The sequence below is a fragment of the Trichomycterus rosablanca genome, chromosome 4, assembly GCF_030014385.1.
Source record: "Trichomycterus rosablanca isolate fTriRos1 chromosome 4, fTriRos1.hap1, whole genome shotgun sequence".
Lineage (NCBI taxonomy): Eukaryota > Metazoa > Chordata > Actinopteri > Siluriformes > Trichomycteridae > Trichomycterus > Trichomycterus rosablanca.
In genome coordinates, this window is record NC_085991.1 from 24,759,408 (window position 1) to 24,786,250 (window position 26,843).

The following is a 26,843-nucleotide window of genomic DNA, read 5'->3' on the forward strand; positions in this document are numbered from 1 at the left end:
GGCTGTTGTTTATAGGGTTAGGGGTAAAAAGTCAGATCATAGGTCCTCATAACTGGTGCAACTGCGGCTCCTGCTGGCTGACTGATGGCGCTGAGGAATAATGCTGATGGGAGTGTGGCCCTCCGTACACAGTGCCCGTCGGTGTATGAACTCGACTCGTGCAGGTGAAAATGCAGTCTGTACTGACTGTACATGCCAGAGGGGGCGTATGTCAGTTGAGAGGCGTCCTCAGTCAGCGGTGAAGGGTCGAATCAGTATAGAGGACGCAATCAGGGTAATTGGACAGGACTAGATTAGGGGAGAAAATTGAGGGAAAAAATAAAAAATATTTGAAAATGATAGTCTCCGGCTGTGCTATGTTGTGCCAAAAATGCATACCAAGTATGGGATCAGTGCCAGCCCTAAATTATTATATAGTTCTATCATTAACTATAAGTTGCACTGATCATGAGGCAGAATTGTAGTCAAAAACTGTGATGCTCCCTCTATCACACTGCACAGGAGAATAGGTTTTGGTGTGATTTTTCAATATGTCCACTAAAATTGTCACAGACATGGTATAAAACATGCATGAGGTCTTTCTGCAAGGTTGAGACATGCAGCAATGTGGTTTTTCTACAGTCCCCTTCCATTTACATCATGTGTGTTTAGAGAAACAAGTTCTAGACATTATAGTCTATATGGTGGATATTTCTTAGGCTTCTTTTTCACTATCTTCAGGATTGCATATTGTGTTTCTAATATGACGGTTACAGAAATGCATCAATACTGAATTTTTAAGTTGTATATAAATTGTTAAATGATAAAACATGTCTCTAGAAATGCTTTAGTGAACATTTCCATTTCCTTCATGGATATGTCATCAGAAATTCAGTTTTGCTTGGGGTATGGGTCATAAAACAGACATTTCTATTAAATTTTTCTGAATAAGCTTTCAAGATAAAAATACCCTCAATATACACACCCAAAAATTAAAGTACTCTGTAGTGTAGTTTAAAAATGACTAGATTATAGATCTCTGACAGACAAACACCACCAAATGCCTCTCCTCTCACTACACCTACAACCCTTAGTGACAACAACCCTTAGGGACAACAACACTTAGGGACAGTGGTAGCCTAGTGGGTAGAGCTTTGGGCTATCAACTTGTGGGCCCTTGAGCAATGCTCTTAACCCTCTCCGCTCCAGGGGCGCCGTACAGTGGCTGAACCTGTGCTCTGACCCCAGCTTCCAAACAAGCTGGGATACGTGAAGAAAGAATTTCATTGTACTGTACGTCTGTATATGTATATATGAAAAATAAAGGCATTCTATCTATCTAACCCCAAATCAGAAAAAGTTGGGACAGTATAGAAAATGCAAATACAATAAAAATGTAGTGTTCCTTAAATTTACTTTAACTTTTATTTGATTGCAGACAGTTTGAACTCAAAATATTTCATGTTGTCTGCTCAACTTCATTTCATTTATTAATATACCTCCATTCCTGCATTTTAGGCATGCAACACATTCCAAAAAAAAGTTGGGACGGGTGCAATTTAGGGCTAGTAGATGAGGTGAAAAAACTAAATAATGATATGATTCCAAACAGGAGATGTCAACAGGTGATTGTAATCATGGTTTGGTACAAAAGCAGGAAAGGCTGAGTCTTTGATGAGCAAAGATGGTCAGATGATCTCCGGTTTGTCAGCAAATGCAGAAGAAAATTATTGAAATGTTTAAAAACAAAAAACCGTTCGGAAGGGATTATGTTTAATTATGTTTGTTGCCTCAGTTTTTGGATAAGGAATTAGGGGTGCACAATCAAAGTTGGCCAAGAAATAAATGGGTTTTTTGCTTTTCTTTTGCTCAGTTTACAGAAACATACAGTTTAAAATATGTAGGTTTATGTGTGTTCTGGCCTCCCATCCACTTCATGATCACTGAAAACAGAGCTTGATTAAGAAACGGTCGAGAGAATTTGATTTAATTTTTATATAATTTATTGTTTTGGCTCCAGCGTTAGCAAAGTGAACTACATCAGAAGATTGTGAATTATAGGAAGGTAAAGCTATATGTGAGAATGCCTGATATGTTTTTGTAGTTGATTTTTTTTTTATTAAATGAAAATGTTCTCACATGTGAATGGGTTTCACTGTTAATTTACCATGTCCAGAAGTAATAACACAAAGAATTATAATAATAATTGGCCGAATAGCTAGAAAGGAATCTGAATCTACCGTGAAACCACTTTACCTGGTAGATAACATCAATTAATTACGTTACTAATCTAAACATTGACTGGGCAAGCACTTGCCACTGGGCTAGCTATTTAATTTGACATTTGTTCATTCCTAAACCGAGACTCACAGACAAATGTTTAATCAGTACAAACAAAGAAAGAAGTTTAAGCTGCACAAAGTAGGACAGTGGATTGCAGATTAGTTAGCGCTCCATCCAAAACACACACTTGCACACTCACACAGCCAATTATTGTGCCAGACTATCAACAGTGCTTATTAGCAGACTGCCAGAGCCTTGCTTTTGGTTATATTTGGTAAGGGGAGGAGCTGACCCTGAGTTGCATGTTAGCGCAGAGTGTATTAATCTTTATCAGTTCATGACATAAGAGCACACACACACGACCCCACACCCACACCAACGAGCTTAGGCACCCAATTACTTACAAATCAAAAACGAGGTAGTGGAATCCTTCTTCAGATATGCTGTCATGAAGCCTCACTGTAAGGGGCAGACAGAGAAATAGAGAGAGAAAACTGATTAGAATCAACACAGGATACAGACAGAACCACTTTCCGGTTCATTTAATCTTGGTGCGTGTTCGTGCATAGAAGCTGTGCGAGTGTTATGAATACAGACAGATGTCTACACAAGAACGGCGGATTTTACCTGCCCTTCTTAATCCACCAATATTTCACCCATAATACAATATGGAAACACACTGGTACAAATGTCTATATTTCAGACAATGCATCAGATAAAGCATGTCACATTTGATATAAGCATCATTATTTTATGGAGCACTCAGGTGGCGAAGGGGTAAATCACACTAGCTCACTACCACTGGAATGCAGGGTACGAATTCCCAGCTGTGTTATAGGCTGGTAATGCTTCTACATACAGACATAATAGGTCCTGTGATGGATTGGCATCCTGTTCAGGGTGCGTTAGCGCATTGTGTCCAGTGATTGTGGGAAACCAGCCCAAGTGTGACCCTGACCAGGATAAAGTGGTGAGAAAACAAACAATAAAAAATACATTTGAAAAAACATACACTGATCAGCCATAACATTAAAACCACCTCCTTGTTTCTACACACACTGTCCATTTTATCAGCTCAATTTACCATATAGAAGCACTTTGAAGTTCTACAATTACTGACTGCAGTCAATCTGTTTCTCTGCATACTTTTTTAGCCTGCTTTCACCCTGTTCTTCAATGGTCAGGACCACCACAGAGTAGGTATTATTTAGGTGGTGGATGATTCTCAGCACTGCAGTGACAATGACATGGTGGTGTGTTAGTGTGTGTTGTGCTGGTATGAGTGGATCAGACACAGCAGCGCTACTGGAGTTTTCAAATACTGTGTCCACTTACTGTCCACTCTATTAGACACTCCTACCTAGTTGGTCCACCTTGTAGATGTAAAGTCAGAGACGATCGCTCATCTATTGCTGCTGTTTGAGTTGGTCATCTTCTAAACCTTCATCAGTGGTCACAGGACGCTGCCCACAGGGCGCTGTTGGCTGGATATTTTTAGTTGTGGACTATTCTCAGTCCAGCAGTGACAGTGAGGTGTTTAAAAACTCCATCAGTGCTGCTGTGTCTTATCCACTCATACCAGCACAACACACACTAACACACCACCACCATGTCAGTGTCACTGCAGTGCTGAGAATGATCCACCACCTAAATAATACCTGCTCTGTAGTGGTCCTGGGAGAGTCCTGACCATTGAAAACCAGGGTGAAAACAGACAAAAAAAGTATGTAGAGAAACAGATGGGCTACAGTCAGTAATTGTAGAACTACAAAGTGCTTCTATATGATAAGTGGAGCTTATAAAATGGACAATGTATGTAGAAACAAGGAGATGTTAAGGCTGATCGGTCGGTGTATGTGCTAATCTATTAGAGCCCGAGTTAGAAATGCTTAGCTATACCTTACTTCTTGACAAAACTGTTTTTTTTTTTACTATTATTATTTTTACAATTATTTCTATATCATCAGATGCACTTATACCAAAACAAGACTTCTATAAATAAATCAATTGAGTAATTATGAAGTCATTTTATTTAAGAAAACATATAAATGCAAACATGGTGGGCTATACACTCTACAATCTCTACACTTGCACTATATTTACTGCAGGGCAATACAAGAATCAAACAAAAGAATCAGTCTCTTTCATTTTAATCACCTACTCATATTTATTAAACCATCATATTGGGGATAAAACAAGCATTAAAAAGTCTGAATGAGGGTGTGCTTTTAATAAAAAATAATTCCAAATTCAATCTCTCAGGGGAACAAGATGGCCTGACCTTTCAACCAGAAGACACACAAGAGAGTACAATTCGTTATTTGAGAATTTGAGAGAAAAGCCAGAGAAAAAAGGAATCCCCTTAAGCTCAATATCTCAGGCATTTCCTCCTAGCAGTGAATTACCATGGTTCCCTCTAGTTTCCATAGCAACTGGGAGAGAGGCTTTCCCAGCGACGGTTTCTGAAGGACAATACCAAACAGGCACTATCATTTAGGAAGCTTGATGTGAGGAATGGCACTAACAATGTTGGGGAAAAATTTTGCTTATGAAAAAATTGCTAAGATCAATTTAATGTAAACGAATGTCTGGTCCACAATATTGCATTTCTGCAGTTTTAAATAAACTGTAATCTTGAGACCCCCCGGACAGCAGGACAGATTTAATACATTTTTGACCTGGTCATCCTTTAGTCATTAAGCATCCAAAAGAGAACATTTATGACTAATGACACTAATTTAATCACTAAGGATAAAGCCATTGTTGAGTATGGCCAGGAGATTAAGTTGAATCAGCATAAGGCTTTGACTACGGAACACATAACCAGCCTATTTAATTATTAATTAAGATTTTAACATCATGTTTTACACACCTTGGTAACATTCATCAAAGAACAGGTAACCACAGGCTACACAAGATTCATAAGTTCAAGTCTTTAATGTCAAACACACGGTCATGGACAATTTTGTATCTCCAGTTCACCTGACTTGCATGTCTTTGGACTGTGGAGGAAACTGGAGCTCCCGGCGGAAACCCATGCCTTGAATCAAACCCAGGACCTTCTTGCTGTGAGGCGACCAAGCCCAAGTCTAAATGCTTGTTACAGTGTTATGAAATTTTTTTTTTATTACCTTATTGCCATAACAATTTAAACTTAAAATCAAAACAGAAAAAAAACAATTTAATAAACATACACAGGTTCAACATTCATATTAATGAATGTGCAAAGTGTGCTCAGTTATGAAAAGATCATCTATAGGTGATCTTTTAATACCATTTTTTATTAAAGTATGATGTCCAACAAGCTCAGGGTCAAGTGTCCAAATACTTTTGGCCATATATCATATTATAAACTGTTAGTCAGAATTCCAGTTCCAAACTGTTCAATACACCAAAAGATAATTTGAAAAAAGACATTTAGGACTAGCCCAACATTATGGCACCTTTTGTGACCAAAGAGATGAGATTTTAAAGAAGAATGCCTTTATACTAGGGCTGTCGAAGTTAACGCGATAATAACGCATTAACGCAATCTCAATTTAACGCGATTAAGATAAATAGTGCCATTAACGCAAATTCTAGTTCATGTTGAGACTTGACTGCTAGAACAAACGTTTTAATGTCGGACTTGTCACCGTTTTTCATTTGCGGTTTGTTAACAAAATGTAAAAGAGCGTCGTAGCATCTGCACTTGCATAATAAAGAAATAAATACACGCTATATTCACAAGTTGTCGGGAGCAGAACACTTTATTAACTTATTCTGTTACGGTAAAGAATACCGGACAGCTGAGTCAAGCACGTTGTCCATGAACTATGGAAGCCCCAAAGGGTCAAAACACACTCACTTCGTGTAGAAACGTCCAACAAACCATTGGATAGTATTACTGCCTAGTATGTGAGTGAATAAAACTCCCTTACAGTTTTCTCTTGTCCCAGCAGTTTTTAACATCAGTACATTTAGCATAAAATGTGTTCACCATTTTAATTGTAACATTTCACTTAAAAATCCTTGTTTTCTATAACATTTACACAGATTTTTTTTTAATGCGATTAATCACGATTAACTATATGAAATTCTGAGATTAATCGCGATAAAAAATTTTAATCGTTTGACAGCCCTACTTTATACTGTACATATACAGATGTACAGTACAATGAAATTCTTTCTTCGCGTATCCGAGCTTGTTTGGAAGCTGGGGTCAGAGCGCAGGGTCAGCCATCATATGCCGCCCCTGGAGCAAAGAGGGTTAAGGGCCTTGCTGGGATTCAAACCTTTCAGTTGATAACCCAAAGCTCTACCCACTAGGGTACCACTGTCCTGCTCAATTACCATACAGTGCATGCTAGCCCTTCAACATCATTGTGTATATCTGATCAAGACCTAATTCCAATTTGTTTTAGTCACGTACATGTCTGTGACATTACAAAGAAAAGAAATCATTGCACAAAAATGTCAAACATAGCAATTCAATACTAAATTACCTCAGAAGAGCCATCATCAGCTTCTAGTTCTACAGGCTGCCAGATATTTATTGACCTCTAAATCAATAATCTGTCTAGGCCAGGGCTGCCCAATTTGGGGCCCGCGGGCCAAACTTGGCCCGCCGCCTCTTTCTTTTGGCCCGCCTCACTAGATCAAAGTAGCGCCTACTTTTGTCAGTAGCTGGCAATTTCTTTCAACAGGTGTTTAACTGCCGATAACGCTAGCTGCAATTCATTAGCTGACCACAATTATACATGAGACAGTGGATAGGAGAGGGGGGCGCTGTGGAGCTCCTGTGAGCAGACATCAAGTAATCTATGATGACACGAGTGAGGCTGTTAATCATGGCGTGTGTGAGGCAGTGGCATTGGATAAACGAACATTTAAAAACAGTTGGCAGCATGAATATTTTTTCACCGAAATAGATTAAACTGCAATTTGCCTCATCTGCGGATAGAGAGTGGCTGTACTAAAGGAGTATAACATCCGTCAGCATTACGAAACAAAACATGCACACCTGTTCTCAAAGTACAGTGGTGAGGAGAGAAAGGTAAATAATAATATTTTGCTTTGCATGTTTTTCTTTACAAATTTACATTTGTTCAAATATTTCTGCTCCTAAAAAGAAACATTCTCTAGCATCCGTTGAAATCAATAAAAGCACTGTTAATTAGGATAAAATCACTGTTAATTAGAATAGTAGTGTTTTATTTAACAATAAAAAACATGATATATTTTAATTTAATGCAATATTAAAATTAGGGTGGGCGATTTTCACGATTAATTCGGTTAATTCGAATGAACGTTTTCACCCGATGTTAGAAATGTGACAATCGCGATTGTTTACATACTTTATATTTTAATTAAAATACCAACATGTCACGAGGCAGAAACTGACCAGACGCTCGCGGATTATAAATCAGGGAAAGTTTAATATCAAAAGGGCAAAAACAGTGTACAACACCAGGCAGAGTCCAAAACCAGAGGATAAACAGACAGGCAGCGAAAACCAAAACAGCTAAAACAGTAAATGGAAGACAACAAGGATTATACACGGTAACGGTTAGATTCAGAAATAAGGACCGCAAACACGATCAGCAAAACTTCACACCGAGGCTCACAAACAGAAGAGTTTAATTAAGATTCATGGAATCGAACACAGCTGAACTGAATCAAAACGCCAAAGCGTGAGGACCGATCAGGATTGGCTGACCGGGGACTTGTGGTAGTCACGTGACAGTCCAGGGGAGCATGGGAATTGTAGTCCATATTGTTAGAAGCAGAACTTGCCCCCTCCATCCACCCCCCAGTCACAAGAGGACAAAATCAAAGCTGAGTGCTTACTTGACGTCCCCCCAGTGTAGATACTGATACAGACTCACTTCATTGGTGGAAACACTAAACAGGCTCGTGTTTCTTTTAAGAAACCTGTAAAGAACTTTTTGTGGTTTTGCACTTTTCTTAATGTAAGGAGGTTCTGCTGCACATTATTTAAAGTGAGTTGTTTGTGAGCTGTTCCTAAAAAGGATATAGCTAATTAAGATTTCTATTTTGTTTTAATTATTGTTAACTGTTGTTATATTGTTATTGTTATAAAGTTTGAGTCCCTTGAAAAGATAATTATAGGTGGTGCTGTTACTATTTTTACACTTCTGTAGTCTTTTAAATTAAAATGCAAAAAAAAAAAGTCTTTTTTTCAATTGCCCATCCCTAATTAAAATAACATAACCTTTAAGTTTTGGCCCGTGGCCCTTCACTGAGATTAAATTTTGGCCCCTTATAAGGAATTATTTGGGCACCCCTGGTCTAGTCGAATCAAAATGTATTTGTATAGCGCTTTTTACAATAGTCATTGTCTCAAAGCAACTAGTGTCTAGTGTTGCATTTACTTTTAAACCAACTGTCTGTCAACTAATCACCAATTACATCGATCAGCCATAACATTAAAACCACCTCCTTGTTTCTACACTCACTGTCCATTTTATCAGCTCCATTTACCATATAGAAGCACTTTGAAGTTCTACAAGTACTGACTGTAGTCCATCTGTTTCTCTACATACTGTTTTAGCCTGCTTTTACCCTGTTCTTCAAATGGTCAGGACCACCACAGAACAAGTATTATTTAGGTGGTGGATCATTCTCAGCACTGCAGTGACAATGACATGGTGGTGTGTTAGTGTGTGTTGTGCTGGCATGAGTGAATCAGACACAGCAGCGCTGCTGGAGTTTTTACATACTGTGTCCACTCGCTGTCCACTCTACTAGACACTCCTACCTAGTTGGTCCACCTTGTAGATGTAAAGTCTAGTCTAGAGACGATCGCTCATCTATTGCTGCTGTTTGAGTTGGTCATCTTCTAGACCTTCATAAGTGGTCACGGGACCCTGCCCACGGGGCACTGTTGGCTGGATATTTTGGGTTGGTGGACTATTCTCAGTCCAGCAGTGACAGTGAGGTGTTTAAAAACACCATTAGTGCTGCTGTGCCTGATCCACTCATACCAGCACAACACACACTAACACACCACCACCATGTCAGTGTCACTGCAGTGCTGAGAATGATCTACCACCTAAATAATACCTGCTCTGTAGTGGTCCTGTGGGGGTCCTGACCATTGAAGAACAGAGTAAAAGGAGGTTAAAAAGGTATGTAGAGAAACAGATGGACTACAGTCAGTAATTGTAGAACTACAAAGTGCTTCTATATAGTAAGTGGAGCTGGTGATTTTAATGTTATGGCTGATCAGTGTACATTACATCAATCAGTGCCACCACCCATTTTCAGTTTCCATTATTACAGGAGAAGATCTTTGGTGTAAAGCTTTACCATGCAAGCAAACAACTGCACCTGCTGAGTGTTGGGATGGGTGCTGGACTGGTATTATGCATTTTACTGGTACTATGGACTGGTAGATACAGTTTTTCATTTCTAAGTAAAGGTAAAGGATTTTTTTCTAGACCAAAGGGGATTTTTAGATTACTTTATGTCCTTAATAGGTCAATGTAAACTTCAATGATAAATATGAGCAATTTTAATAAGTTACATAATTCTGAGTTTAAATGAAAATAACCTAATTCTTTTGACAAATATCCATGTGCATTATTCAATCCCCAGCCTCAGTACTTGCTGGAACATCTTTCTGCCTTGTTAACCTCTAATAAGAGATTTTGGGTTGTGCTAACAAGCTTCTGACACCTCTCCTGTGGAATCTTCGCTCACTCTTCTCATCCTTTTATCATCCAGCTCATTGAGATTTCTATGGAGACTGAAAAGGTCACTTCAGGCGGTTCCGGGACTAATTCCTTAACTAAGCTCTGGTTGACTTGGAGATGTACCTGATATCATTGTCTTGCTGGAAAGGTGATTATGACCATAGTATTCCTGTTAATCCATGACGCTGGTCACACGGTCAAGATTGCCAGTTCCGGCAGCAGAAAAGCATTTCCACATCACTGACCCACCTCAGCACTTCACCACAGGGATATTATTCTTTTGGTCATGACTCATGAGCCTTGTCCTTCTTGCACCAGCCAACTGCTTATAGTATGGGCAAACAGTTCCAGTTTTGATTTATCATGTCATAAAACTGTTTTAGAACTCTGCAGAGCTATCCATATTCTATGAGGTGTATTCCAGATCACGGTTTTTCAAACTTTTTTTTTAAGCGACCCACATTATGTTCATGATTTTTTACTCGACCCAGGCAACACAAACAATGCATCTTACTCTCTCTGTTCTGCTCTGCACAATCTTGTCCCACTGTGGTTTACAAGATGCAACATAAAGCTTCCACAAGTAGGCATTTGCATACAAGTTTTTTCTTCCGCATTTACATGCCTGTTTATTATTATTGTCGTTCCCTACAACCCATTTTTTTGTCCTGTGACCCAGAAAAACCCCATTCCAGATTACCCCTCCTGTGATTCCTGGTCAGCTGTAGTGTGCATAGTGAAATCCAGCCATAAAATCGTTAGTTGTACAGTGATCTTATGATTACCACTGACACTTTCGTCCCAGCCTTTAACAGGTCATCATGTAAGTCCTGATAAGATTGCTAAGGCTTCTGGATGAAATGTTGGGCTTTCTACCATACCCATGCAGTTGCTGATGCACTGTAGGTTTGGAATTTCTAGACAAAACTCCCAATGGTGCCTCTAGAAATTTGTAAAATCTTGAAAATCTTATTTCCAAAAAGATGAGTTTTTTCTTCCCTCTTTTTCTCCAATTTTTTCCTACAATTTTCTCCCCTAATCTAGTCGTATCCAATTACCCTGGTTGCGTTACGCTTCACCTCTACAGATACAACCCTCCATTGCTGACTAAGGAGCTTTGCAACTGACACACTCTCCCTGTGACACGTGTGCAGTACCGACTGCATCTTTTCACCTGCACGAGGCGAGTTCATATGCGGACCAGCCTTGTGTACAGAGAGCCACACCCTGATCAGCATTATTCCCCAACCTTGCGCAGGCGCCATCAATCAGCCAGCAGAGGTCATAATTGCACCAGTTATGAGGAACCCTGGGCAGGCTCATCACACCCTGTGAACAACAGCCAATCGTTGTTCATGTATCGGCCCAACCCAGCCGGATGGCAGAGCTAAGATTTGATACGATTCATAGTGTTCGTCTGTGTCTGCATGTATTTGACAACACTTACCAATGTTGGGGTGCTTCAGCAGGCGGCAGATTCGGGCCTCTCGCTCCAACTTTTGGTGATCTATGAAAACAAACAAAAAATCAGATTTATATAAACATTATCCCATTTTTTATTGATGCCCAAATTAAGCAAGTCATGACACACAGGGACCTTTATGATCAGTCAATCAAACAGTTCATTCCTTTTTGTCTTGTCTTGTTTTTAAGGGTTTAGCCCTTGGTCTGAATACTGAATTTTCAATTGCCTGGTATATTATATAGCAGCAGTTTTTAGTATTTTTTCACAGATGTGTTTTAAATAATCTAAATTAATTTAATTAGCTCATTATCTAACCTTCTAACATTGCTTTAGCAGAAGATAAAGAGAAATAAAATAGAACACAGGACGCCAGAACTTGGATTGTGGTCTGTTTTGTAGTGTTGGCCAAAAACTGGGCTTTGACTGGCAACTCTAAAACTTAAAAACAGACACCATTGAAATGCAGTGTAAAAACAGTTACACCTATCATTAGCATGTAATTCTTGCTTGTACACCGTGTTCCCACTCTAGCACCACCAACAAAGTAATGCCATGTTTGTGTATGTTGTATTGGTGGGTATTTCTTAGGTGCCACAGTGCCCCAGGGTCAGAAAATGTTCTGAACCATACAGTTAGCTCTTGAAGACTAATCCAGGCCAGTGATGTCACAATACTATTTTTTCCATCCAATCCTAGTTCGTTTAACAAAGCAGTAATCCTATTTGAACCAGTTAGAAATGCTGAAGCACAGCTTGCCTGGGCCATCTGATTCATCCTCACAAGGGATGATGGGTAATCCATGTCATAAAAGGATTACACATTGCCCTCTCTGTCTTTCTGTTCATAATGACTTACAGTTACAGAGAGGGCAAGGGAGGTAAAAAGTGTCAGAGAATAAAAGAGCATTTGTTGAATATTTCTCTGGATGGAGCACATACTTCCATGTAAGTGATTTAATGCCCTTGAGCAGAGCGATTCAACAGAGGGCACATATGAATCACGTAGTCTGTCAGACTGTGGCTGCAGTTAAAAAACAATTACAAAAATTAAGGTCAGTGATACAAAGAATTTCATTTTTCTAAAATTTTGGATGAATAAGATCTCTCTACAAGCTTAAAGACACTTACTGACAATACAAAAGTAATTTTACATCTAAATGGCTGAACTTTTAGAGTGGCCAAGTAAAAGTCAAAACTGAACTGAGCCCAGTAGAGACCTAAACCATGCAGTCTGCACCCATGTGTCATTATTCAAGGCAGTTCTTTTATCTGTGATGCAAAAAAAGTTAGATATCACAGGCCTAAAGAATATCAGAACTGGTAATAAAGTATCTATTGATAGTGCTAAAGTTTTGGTTGTTCCTGACACTCTAAGCATCCATTAGATCTAGATCTTTCACATTAAATTCAAAATTGCTGGATTGACCCAGTTCACAAATTTCCCAAATGACAAGGAAAAAGCAGGAAATGGGACGACTATTTTCACTCATATCAAACAGGCCTCTTTAACGTGCAATAATAGGAATGCATGAATTCACATATGAACAATAGAATGTTCTGATAAACTGGTTATTAAGACCCTGCAAAAAAATTGAAGCACACACTGATGCATACACAAAACAAACTAAAACCCTCATATAATAAGTACTATGCATTCCAATTAAATGATGAAGCATTATAATCATATATGGAGACAAGCCTTCTCCTGCTGTATTCAAAGCTTCATGAGTGCTAATAATAGATGAGTCATTACAGAAGAGATAATGCAGCTCTGAGTTAAATGTCCAGTATGTTCTATTTTATAGCTACAGAAGAAGATAAATTATCATCACCATCATCTCTGCTTAGGCTCTCACTCCCTACCCAAAGGGAGGATGAATTACTATGAACTAAAGCATTTAAATGACATACACTAAGCCATTTGTTTATTTATTAGGATTTTAACGTCATGTTTTACACACTTTGGTTACATTCATGACAGGACAGGTAGTCAAACACTTACTCACTCACTGACTTTCTTAACCGCTTATCTAATTAGGGTCGCGGGGGAGGGGTTGCTGGAGCCTATCCCAGCTTTTCAATGAACGCAATAACACCCTGGACGGGGTGCCAGTCCATCACAGGGCAGACACACATACACACCCCCATTCACCTATAGGGCAATTCAGTGCCTCCAATTGACTTAAATGCATGTTTCTGGACTGTGGGAGGAAACCAGAGCTCCCGGAGGAAACAGACACAGGGAGAACATGCAAACTCCGCACAGAAAGGACCGGGACCGCCCCGCCGCCGTGCCACCCACTAATGTCAAACAGTCATGGACAATTTTGTATCTCCAATTCACCTCACTTGCATGTCTTTGGACTGTGGGAGGAAACCAGAGCTCCCAAAGGAAACCCACTCAGACACGAGGAGAACATGCAAACTCCACACAAAAAGGACCCGGACCACCACTAAGCTATTTAAAAATAGAAGCAATAAAATAGGCAGGAATACAACAGAATGTAAATCTGCAATACAAACTGAATAAAAACTATGAAGCTCATAAAAATATACCATATTAGACATTATTAAATCGTAGTTTTATTTGTGTGGCTATGTTAATTTTCATTAATGTTGCACATTTATATTATTGTTACAAGTTCAGGTACAGTACAGCTAGCATCTTTAAAACTGCTTAGACCCAGTACCAACCCTGATTAAACCACTTTTATTCCATCTTACAGGAATCCATTTATAATACATGTAAACAGCAGGCACAATTCATTGAGTTGGGTGGGCTTGTCTAGCACTTTGGTTCTGGTTCTTTCTCTATTCTGATGTATGTAAATCTTAATTAACACAAAATACTCAACAACTGATAATTGATAATCTTTTAGGCACAGTCATGGACAAGTTAGTATCTCCAATTTACCACACTTGCATGTCTTTGGACTGTGGGAGGAAACCAGAGCTCCCGGAGGAAACCCACACAGACACGAGGAGAACATGCAAACTCCACACAGAAAGGACCTGGACCGCCCCACCTGGGGATCAAACCCAGGACCTTCTTGCTGTGAGGCGACAGTGCTACCCACTTAGTTACTGTGCCGCCCCTCTTGTCCACCAAAGCTACACCCCAAACACAAATGCATGACTTTCTGAATACATTTCCCACAGCCATTTAATTCTTCAGCAGTCACAGACCAGTTTTTCCATCAACCCCATTACAAAATATAAGAACTTCCATGTGACCATTTCATACATAGTCATGTGAAAAAAATAAACACACACACTCATGCCATGCTAATATTGCTGGGTATCTTACAGTCTCTTTGCCAGTCTCTGTCCAGCAAGAGACAAATATAAAACATGGTCGGTTTTGACAATGAAAAAACAACCAAAGAAATGTATTGTAAAGGCTGTGTGTTCACTTTAACAAGGCAGGGAAAATAACACAAAGGACCACATTCCTAAAAGAATCATCATTTACAGCAACTGCACAATGGGAAAAAAAAGCTTTACTTCCACCTCCAAACTACAGAGCATAAAAACAACTCTTCACTCGTACTTTGATTTGTCTATGCCAAAAACAACCTGAATTATTACCCGTGTCAAGCAGAGGTAAAAATGTATCACTCCATACAGAGACAAGCAGACATTCAAAAGTGGAATGAATTCAGGAACTAGGAGTGACTCATTAAAACTTGTAATTTTATGAGAACTAGGAGCGTCTCATTAAAACTTATAATAGTATGTATTATAGATTATCTAGTTTAAGATCTAAAAATTCATTGGTGGCCATTCCCATGAAGATTGTCTTCATCAGCCTGGAGGGAGTGAAGAAAAAAAAAAGAGTAATAAAACTCCTAATGTAGGCCATGTAAACTATAAAAGCTAAGAGAATTAAGGGCGGACATTAGCCTAAAAGATTCGGGGAAGAACAGAAAAGGCGGCATATGTGCTTATGAATATGGTAACAACTTCATTACTGTACACAGACAAGAACTATAAATAGATAAACGTTTCCATGGCAATGTGCCACTCATCATTCAGCAAGATCAGTGAGGCATGGCATCTTCGCACATCAACAGCTGTATGACTAGTCAAGCAGTTTAGTTATTTATTATTAATTTGTCTACAATCAAAGTGCAATCAAAAAATAAACTCTCCATTCAACCACAAGGTAATAAGATGCTGAATGTAAGCAAATTAATAATATAAAAAAATATAATAACAACAATGACAATTGTAATAATAAGATTGGCTTTTAAGGTTCTAGTTTCAATTTTTGCTATCGGTCACAGTCTGGGAGCAGTTTCTCATATTTGTCCTCCAGGTTTCTCCCACCCCTCCCAAAACATGCACAAGTTAAATGGAATAATCCAGATCATCTCTTCATTCATGTGAGTGTGTTTAGTTTTACTAATTGTTGAGGGAAGTATGTAATATTACATTTTCTCTAGCAATATGACAAGTACTGCTTACAGTACAAAAAGGTGCAAGGTGGAAACGATTCAAGGGGTCCATGACTGGAGGGAGCCACTGCATTTTATGTTTTCATTTACATTTATGGGATTTAGCAGATGCTTTGATCCAAAACGACTAACAATTATGACTGAATACAGTTTGAGTAATTAAGAATTAAGGGCCTTGCTCATAGGCAACTTGGCGATGGTGATGATTAGGGGGAAACATTCCTCATGGGGGTCCACAATTACAAACAATGGCACTGATCACATATTCAGTCTAATACTTTATTTATTAGTACTATGCAAACATATAAAATATATGGCCAAACGTACTGGACACCTGACCATAAGCTTGTTGGACATCCCATTTCAAAAACAAAAACAAATTATCTTAAAACAGAGTGACCTCGATGTGAACAGCCACTCTTCTGAGAAAACTTATTTTAAGACTTTAATGTATATCTGTGGGAATTTGTGCCCATTTAGTAAAATGATCATTTGTATGGCTGTCAGTGATGCTGATCAAGAAAGCCTGAATTCATTCAGTTCCAGTTCATAGTGGGTAGAGCTTTGAGCTACTATCCAAAAGGTTGATCGTTAAATCCCAGCTCTGCCATGCAGCCACTGTTGGGCCCTTGAGCAAGGCCCTTAACCCTCTCTGCTCCAGGGGCACCATGTGATGGCTGACACCAGCTTTCCCACGTATATATGACAAATAAGGCATTCTATAGGAGGCTTAAAACTGTGCTACAAAGGTGAGGTTATACCTAATGCTTGTGATTGGCTAGAGCTACTCTGATTTTTAGGGATTGGTACAGTAAAACAGCAATCTGTCTTGCTGTCACCTTTTCCATTTAGTCAACAAGACAGATTAAAGCTAGCTGAGTGTTAAAATCGAGTAATGACTTTCAGTGGTTGATGGAAAATCACATTATGAAAATGGTGTCAATACTGAAAAATGCTAGCAACTGCTCATTTACATTGCTTCCAGACAAATGAAGTATAAAAGCAAAAAAGCTGATTATATATAAATTTAATGGCACCATTTTGTTTCACTGTTGTGTCAAGCAGCTTTTTTTACTGAGATTTAGATGTAAGGACACACACACACACACACAGATATGATTCATCGTTTTGTGTTGAATGTCAGGAATTCAACACAGAAAATCAACACAATGAAGAACCTAAATTCGCTAAAGCGGTTTTAAAGTAAACATAGAATTTCCCAGTCTGATTTTTTTGGGTGGCATGATGGTACAGCTGATAGAGTGGGTGCCATACAGAAGTAATTAATTTATCACTGTGACTGTCTGTATTCAGTTTCTCCTGAATACGCCTGTCTGTTTCCTCTGGGTTCTCAGGTTTCCTCACATCTTTAAAGTATATAAAAACGGTGGATTGACTAAAAACTGCCACTATGTGTGAGTGTGTGTTGCACTGATATGGATTAGCATACTGTCCTGGAAAGACCTTCTCCACCTTGGAGTGTTTCCAGGTGGCGTCAGACCTATTGTGACCCTAATGGATAAAGCAGAGAGACCTTTTCATTTTTAATCTTTGCCATTTTTCTACCCAGTTTTGATCCAATACTGATTTAATCCAGCAATCACATGAGTAAGGGATTACTTTGGCAAACCTTTCATAAGCACTACAATACAGAGTTACATGCACAAATGCCACTTAAAACTTTACTGTGCAAAAAAGAAGCCTTATGTTAACCATGTCCAGAAGCGGCATTGATTTCTATGGGCTCGATGGAATCTAGGATGGACCATCACACAGTGGAAACGTGTATTGTGGTCAGATGAATCAGCATTGCAGGTCTTTTTTGGAAAATAAATGGACGCTGTGTGCTCCGGACCAAAGACGAAAAGGACCATCCAGACTGTTATCATTAAGTCCAAAAGTCAGAGTCTGTCATGGTATGGGGCTGTGTCAGTGCCCTTGACAAAGGTAATTTACACTTCTGTGATGGCAGCACTAATGCAGAAAAGTACATTGAGATCTTGGAGCAACATATGCTGCCTTCAAGACGTCATTTCTTTCCAGGGACGTCCATGCAGTTTTCAACAAGACAATGCAAAACCACATGCTGCACACATTACAAAGGCATGGCTGCAGAAGAAGAGGGACAACGACGGCAGTACAAATCCACCAAATAAGCCAGGGTTTCACAGTGCACAGCTTTTTATAACCATTGCTTTTAATGTTTGTTAAAACGTAAGTAGTGTTTGTATTTTAATTCAACAATATAATTGGTATTTAAATTGATTTGGGTAAAGCACTCTGAATAACATTGTGTACTTAATGCTCTATAAATAAAATGACTTTACTTTGTCTTTAATGCACTATGATAGCAAAATTACTTCGAGTATGAACAGCCACAGTAACATAAATCATGTACTTTTTGATAAACTGACCTCACAAACTCCCAGGCAGTTAAAATGGAAAAGCGGTAGAGGGATAGTACGATTTAATGCTGTGCTAGCCAAGCACCCAATTCATTAAACATTCATTAAATATATGGATTTTACTCTACACTAAGTATAAAATGTATACTTCATCAACCAAATGAAAAATTATTTGGCAAATAATAAGCATATGCTCACAGAAAGCTATATTTGCTTTGTTTTACATGTTAGCTATAATGTAAATGTTAATTAGCTCCAGCTATTACTTCTATCAAAAATAAACATTAAACTACCCTCATGATTACCCTAAAAAACTGGTCTAGGCACAAACAAAATCCACACACTGCTTCAAAACACCATCACTGATACAGTGCTCAATTCAGCTCTACTAAACATCAGTGACATTCAAATGTCAAGTTTTTAACAAGTACATGCATTATATTTTATCCAGAGCTGCCCAGGTCAAGTGTATGTGCTCATGTACAAGTGACAAAACACATTACAGTTCAACTGAAACAGTGAATAAACATTCATCGATGCGATGTTGAGTTTGCACCACAGCGTCTGGTTAGATCACAGTGGATTATTGATTAAACTTTTAATTACACCTTAGTGTTGGAGTGTAGTTGCAGATGCAGTTAAAATCCTTTTTAGATGACACTTGACCGTTCTGATGTTCAGGACACTTTTAAGATATACAAACTGGTTTTAAATGATAGAAATTCGATGGGTACAAAAAAGCCAGAGTTTGATCCTACATATCTTATCACCGGTGCCACAGAGGTGCCATTGATTTAGGGTATGTAGTATTTAATCACAAATCTTTAATCGGTTTGTTGCAACAACTGCTGTAGCTGTTAATTAAGCAATTTAAACAATGTTTGGTGGATTTTTGTTTGTTTGTTTACATAGGTTTTATAGTGTCCCTCCCTTAATTAGATTCAGTTCAAATATGCATTATCCTAAAAACCATAGATCTCTTATCAGGACTAATATCAGCCATAATTTGGGCTCAGTATTAGTCTAGATTTTACTTATTTTCTAATCCACGACATTGTGTGCCCAATGCAGCAAGTCGATGTCATGCCTGAAATTTTGACCTAAATTGGGAACGGAATCCCAAAGAGTTTGAGAATTATACAATAAACATGGCAGCAGCATTGTGTCACATACAAAAAAAAAATCAGAGTAGTGTGTTCCTTAAGGCCTCAGCATACGTCATGCGGAGACGACGTTTCGCCTGGTTTCAGCGACCAATGTGACGGACGTCACGCAGAGGCTTTGTTCGCCTTGTCGTGCACATGGAAGCTGGGCGAACTCCACGGACAATGACACTACGCGACAACGCCTGTGATTGGTCGGTAAAAAAAGGCATGCCATGAAAACAAACGTACGATTTTGAGGAGCGTCTCAACTGTGATCATTGGCTGCGTCCGAAATCGCATACTTCCATACTGAACAGTACGCAGGAGCGAGTAGTGTGTCAAAATACGTAGTATTCACACTTGTGAACACAGCACACTTGTGTACTGAAAGAGCTTACTTCTGTACCGGCCGAGCAGTGTGCACTTCCTCGAATTTAGTACGCACTGTATTGTACTGAATTTAGTACGTACTGTATGCGATTTCGGATGCAGCCATCGTTTTTCGGTAGTCATGGAACTTATTATAACATTATAAATATATATTATAAATGTCACAGCGTCACCTGCAGCTGTGGAGCACATGTGACGGGCAAAACAAAACCGTTTGAAGTATGCCAGCTTGTAAACTCGCAAAGGCGCGTTTGGCTTCGTGCAACGCTCGCGAACTTTGTTTCGCAAGAAGTATGCGAAGGCCTTTACGGAGGGATAGTAGGCTGCCAGCAGAAATTCTAAGGTAGGGAAAAGAATCAACATAGTAAATATATATAGGGACGTATGCTAATCATTGTCAATGATTAACTGGCTTTCAAATGAATAACAAAGTCATTGCTCGATTAATGCTATAGGTTAAAATTGTCATTTAAATTTATCTTCAACAGGTGATGCTAGCTTCCAGTTAAGAGCAAAGGCACAGGTCTTTACAAAGTAAGAATGTAACCTCAGTGTGTATGTGCCAGCTCTGTGTACAGCTACAGTTGAAATTATGAACAATGAAACGTATGCATTTTGCATTAGAATGAAGTTTGACTACATGTTAAAATCTGCATATTCAAATCTATGTGTAACTTTTTTTTACTAAAATGTGGATATTTTGCATCATGTAATGAACTGTTCTATACTGACTATACAATTAACATTCTGAATGCTGAACTGGTTTTGTTGACAGTGTTTATGTTCTACATCATAGCCATGTTACACTGCTTTTACATTTAAGAAATGCATGCAACTTAAACTAGCTACATTGTATGATGTAGTGATGGTCTGAGTTTGACTTGGTTACAAATAAAGGAAGTGATTTGTATTTTCTTAGTGTGTGTCTTTATGGAAATAAGGCCGGCTGCTCAAGTATGACAGCAAAACATGACTCAGCTTGAAGACAAATAGGAAAAGACCAACTGCTGTTATCAGACACACAAACAGACCACAAGCAGTTTCTCAGTCAGTGGTAAGAAAACTGTAACACACAACAGTGAGCAAGCCCAAGAATTGTTTAGAAATTACAAGCTGTTATTAACCACACACACACACACACACCCCAGACTGCTCAGAATAACTTACACATTTTAACTATACACCAAGTACTTAGCAATTATTACACCAACATACACCGATTATGCATAACATTATGACCACACCTTCCTAATATGGTGTTGGTTGAGGCATGGACTCCACTAGACCCCCTTGAAGGTGTGCTGTGGTATCTGGTACCAAGATGTTAGCAGCAGATCCTTTAACTCCTGTAAGTTGAGAGGTGAAGCCTCCATGGATTGGACTTGTTTGTCCAGCACATCCCACAGATGCTCAATTGGATTGAGATCTGGGGAAATTGGAGGCCAAGTCAACACCTTAAACTCGTTGTGCTTCTCAAACCATTCCTGAACCATTTTTGCTTTGTGGCAGGGTGCATTATCCTGCTGAAAGAGGCCACAGCTATCAGGGAATACCGTTTCCAATGTTGGCACTTTCGGCGGAAGACAGGGGTCAGCATGGGCACCCTGACTGGTCTGTGGCTATGCAGCCCCATAACCAACTGCAAACCAGCATTAACTTATTAAGCAATTTGAGCTACAGTAGCTCGTCTGAAGGCTGACCACACGGGCCAGCCATCGCTCCAAACGTGCATCAATGGATTACCACTGTTCCTTCCTTGGACTACTTTTACCACTGCAGACTGGGAACACCCCACAAGAGCTGCAGTTTTGGAGATGTTCCGACCCAGTCGTCTAGCCATCACACATTTGGCCCTTGTCAAACTCGCTCAAATCCTTACGCTTTAAGGATAAAATGTTCATGCTGCCTAATATATCCCACCCACTAACAGGTGCCATGATTAAGAGATAATCAGTGTTATTCACTTCACCTGTCAGTGGTCATAATGGTATGCCTAGTCGGTGTATAATTGCAATTATTTGAACTATTTATTTAATATTGTCATGATTAACCGCTAGAATCCACAATCCTATGTTTTCATATACGCAAATGTAGAGCATCATAGAGAAGGCATCGCTGAACCACCATATTTTAATACTTACTCTCATTAGAGGTCTCTATCTACAAACCACTGATAATGAAGAAATTAAATAAAACCAAACACCTAGTACTAGTCTTTAAAGGTAGTGCAATTCCCATCTGTTGGTGTTTTCATAACGGGTTGTGAAGATGCAGTGGGAAAGTGATCCAAAAGGTGTTTAATAACTGGTCTTTACACCATTTTCCCAATCCTCAAAACAGGCAGTGATGCCTTGTGTCCTGTGGAAGTGGGCATCGTCAGCCTGCAAGAGACCACTTTCATTGAAATAGAAATGTTTCAACAAGGTAATTAGATAATCAGATAAAATTGCAGTGAACCTTTTTTCTAAAGACAAGTGCTCTCAAATCAGTCTAGCAAAACGACCTCACATCACTAGATCAGCTCACATCACATCAACAGATCAGATTAAGGTCAGGGCTTTGACTTGGCAACTAAAGGGAATTCACCTTCCTGTCTTTAAGCACAGCATTGCTTTTTTGTGGTGTGTTAAGGGTGCTGGAAGGTGAACCTTGAGTCCACCTTTAGCTGCCTAGGAGAGGGCTGCATGTTTTGCTCAATAATTCAAATGTACTTGATAGATTCCATTTTCCCTTCAATCCTGACCAACTTCTCAATTCATGTTGAAGAGAAACATTCATATAATGCTGCCACCACCATGCTTCACAAGATGCACAGTATATTCTGAACCAACTGATACAACCTTGAAACCATCTCATGTGACCACATTTTACCACATGGAATTAGAATCTTCCAAGACTTTCAAGATGGCACTTTTTCCAGAATTGGCTTTTTTCTTTTCCACCCTGCCATACGGGCCAGCTTTGTGTAGTGCCTATGTGATTGTGGCCAAAGCCCAATTTCAACCATTCAGACTTGTAAGTCCTTTAAAATTGCCATATGGCTCTTGGTTGGTCATTCAGTTAGGAGGGACATACACTTTCCACTTCTTAATAATGCTCTGAATAGTACTCAGAGGGATAGAGTAGTAAAATCATTTAGCCTAGTGTGTAATCTGGAAAGTGATTGGTTGTACCTAAGTGAGTCAATATTGGTTACTAAAGGGGCTTATTACTTATACAAACCAGGTTCTTAATTCAAATGTAATTTTCACTTTGACATTATAACATGTAAATACAGATGGAAAGTTAGACTTTATTTATTTCTATGGTATAAAGTAACAAGTGTCAAGGATATAGTGTATTTCCTGATGTCGCATATTACACATATTTGCCTATATTCAAATGTTTTGTGGTTGATAAAGTATTTTTCCAGTGTAGCGCTATAAACCACAACAAAACTGGCATAGCACAGCGGTACATATTTACTTTCACCAAGCGCTTTATTGGATATGCCTATCTTTACTGATTATGTCTATCTATACAATCCTTTATTATTGTATAACCTACACCGACCATACAGATGACCTTAGTACCTTTACTTCATTTATCAGTCACAAGGGAGCCCCACTGACCAGATGTTACTGACGATGTTAGTGTCGTTGCAATGAGAATAATCCACCACACAAACAACATCTTGTCAGGTGAGGGGAGGGGGTGACAAAATGTGCAAAGCAACAGAGCAAAAAACTCCAGCAGCGCTGCTGTGTCTTATCCACTCATACCAGCACAACACACGCTAACACACCACCACCATGTCAGTATCACTGCAGTGCTGAGAATGATCCACCACCTAAATAATACCTGCTCTGTGGGGGTCCTGACCATTGAAGAACAGGGTGAAAGCAGGTTAAAAAAGTATGTAGAGAAACAGATGGACTACAGTCAGTAATTGTACAGCTACAAAGTGATCCTATATGGTAAGTAGAGCTGATAAAATGGACAGTGAGTGTAGAAACAAGGAGGTGGTTTTAATGTTATGGCTGATTGATGTATATACACACAGTGGATTCAGAAACTATTCGGATCACATATATTTTTTGTGAATACAGCCAAATACAGGAACATTCTTGAAGAATACCTTCTTCCACACACATACAAACTTAGACTGGGGTGACAGCTCACCTTTCAACAACCAAAACAACACTGTAGTGGCATTAAATTCCAGACTTGAACCCAAATAAACATCTGTGGAGAGACCTGAAGATGGCAGTTTACATACTCATGCTATTCAATCTAATATAACCTAAAAGGATCTGCTATGAAGAATAGGATAAACAGCCCAAATCCAGATATGCAAAATTTGCATAAACATTTCAAGAAGAATTACAGCTATAAACTTTCATTGATGTTTGTAAAACTGTTTTCACCTTGTCAATATGGATACTTAATTGGAAATTGAAGTGTAATAATAAGCAGTTCTATCATTTTTTTAAGCATTTTCTCCCCATTTTCCCCCCGGTTTAGCACACTTAATTTGCCTTCCGCTGCTGAGAGATACCCGATTGCATCCGAGGAGAGCATGTCGCTCCTCACGCCTCTTCCGACACATGCACAGCACTCGTCTTCTTGCCCCTGCATTCTGCACAGGCGTCTCTTCCGCCAGTTAGGGTCCCTACACAGCGTATGAAGACCCACCCACCTACACATAGTATGGTCCCCACCCAGCAGATACGGTGGCCAATTAGTATCTGCTGCAGGCACTGCCAATTATGCCCACCAGATGGCGCCCAGCCGACCAGTGGCAACCGAGGAGTTCAGAATCTCAGGGCTGGTGTGCTAGCGGAATATCCTCTGGATAGTTAGTTTGCATTTCTCTTAAAACTTTATTTGAAGAACGTTAGTGGTATTTGTTATGATCATATTTGTAGTAGGTCAACAATGGCTGCAAATTTACATGGCCCCCACTTACATACATCATCCTGACAGGCCTACTATACGATATAGAAAGCCAGTACATAATGTATGGTTGCCTTTTAATATATTTTGGTGAAATTTCCACGTATCCTTTAGGTCAGGGGTATTCAACTAAAATTTGAAGAGGTCCAGTTAGAGAAAATTTCTTGAAGCAAAGGTCCGGAATGTTTAACTATATATACAGTATATATATATATATATATATATATATATATATATATAGCATTTAGCGGACACTTTTATCCAAAGCGACTTACACAATGAGCAATTGAGGGTTAAGGGCCTTACTCAGGGACCCAACAGTGGCAACTTGGTGGTGGCGGGGCTTGAACCGGCAACCTTCTGTTTATTAGTCCAGCACCTTAACCACTGAGCTATCACTGCATAACATATAATATATATATTGATATATATTATACATAAGTAGCCTAGTAGTTGTATCAACATCTGCATGTAATCAATAACTGACTGTCAAATCAGATGTCTGTTTATTTATTAGGATTTTAACGTCATGTTTTACACTTTGGTTACATTCATGACAGGAACGGTAGTTACTCATTACACAAGATTCATCAGTTCACAAGTTTATATTGAACACAGTCATGGACAATTCAGTGTCTCCAATTCACCTCACTTGCACGTCTTTGTACTGTGGGAGGAAACCGGAGCACCGAAGTAAACCCATGCAGACACGGGGAGAACATGCAAACTCCACACAGAGAGGACCCGGACCACGCCAACTTATCAAACCTTTCTCTTATCAAATTAGGAGAAAATAAAAATTAATTGTGCTCCAGTGGGAAGTAAGAACAGAGATGAGTCTCATCTACACGTTTCTTTTTTGGAGAGCGTCATGTCTCCTGTCTCACTCGTCTTTTCTCAACTTTCTCCTGCACAGTCGTCTGTATCTCTCCCTTCGTTTGTTCTACGTTCGCTATCTTTCTTTTTCTTTCCACCGTCTTTTCACATGTAACTCGCCTCTAACTCTCTCATCTGTCTGCACTGTAGAGTCGCAGTGTTTACCGGCTGGAATGCACAGACTTGATTGGCTGAGTGGTGTCACGTGATCTCTGGTGTCTGTGCGTTTTCTCATCCACTAAACCGCTACTGTAAATGGTACAGAAGCTGCGCCGGTTACAATAGAAGCGCTCCGTCAGGTTTCAAATACTAACTTTCTGTTTTGGTTGTAGGTCCGGGTCCGTATGGGACAGCTTCTGGGTCCGGACCGCGGTCCGCCTGTTAGTGACCTCTGCTTTAGGTGTTTCTCTTTATCTATCTGATTTGGTCTCTATACCTTTTTATCTTTGCACAGTATATTTTGATCTGACTGTATCTAACTGTTACTAAGCTGTTTGTTTGTCTGTGGCGATCTCGCACTGGTTCATGATTAAATAGTCCACAGAGATTGCACTATCATTCTGCCATTTCTCTTTGTTTCACTGCTCTAATTTTAGCTACCTCCCTCGCAACTGAATATGCAAATCTGATAACGCCAGACTCATGCAAATAGACTGGGACTCACACACTGCATTGTTTTTCACTGTAAACAAGCCAAGTTTGAGTATGAACAAAAAGGAAAAAAGAAAGTACGAGCAAGAAAAGTAAACCCCATCATCAGAATCTTCATTTAGTTATTTAAAATAAATAAATAAAGAAACCTAGATGTCATAGATGAACTAGTGTTAATGGTCTCGCAACATGTCTTGAAAACTCCCCCATGTAGGGAAGGTGTGTACACCAACTGACACACATCTGTAGCAGTGCTTATCCTTTATATTCATTTACCTTCAGCAGGTACTACATCCTAGCAAGGCGCCGGTTCATGAAATTATATCTTATATGAAACAGGTGCAAAAAAGGTTGGGGACCACTGGTCTAGGGTAAGGTATTTTGCAAAGTTCAACATACACTATATTGCCAAAAGTATTCACTCATCCATCCAAATCATTGAATTCAGGTGTTCCAATCACTTCCATGGCCACAAGTGTATAAAACCAAGCACCTAGGCATGCAGACTGCTTCTACACACATTAGTGAAATAATAAGTCGCTCTCAGGAGCTCAGTGAATT

At 39.2% G+C, this 26,843-nt stretch overlaps 1 protein-coding gene across 4 annotated transcripts in view; it reads right to left on the bottom strand.

The window, feature by feature from the left end:
- Positions 1-26,843, bottom strand: part of camk2d1 (calcium/calmodulin-dependent protein kinase (CaM kinase) II delta 1) — a 112,428-nt gene that overhangs the window by 42,061 nt on the left and 43,524 nt on the right. For all 4 annotated transcript variants that reach the window (XM_062994058.1, XM_062994059.1, XM_062994057.1 and 1 more), the window contains exons 3-4: positions 11,407-11,466; positions 2,667-2,721 (exon numbers count right to left, since the gene is read on the bottom strand). In XM_062994058.1, coding sequence (XP_062850128.1) covers positions 2,667-2,721; positions 11,407-11,466 — 115 coding nt within the window. The remainder of the gene's footprint in view (positions 1-2,666; positions 2,722-11,406; positions 11,467-26,843) is intronic.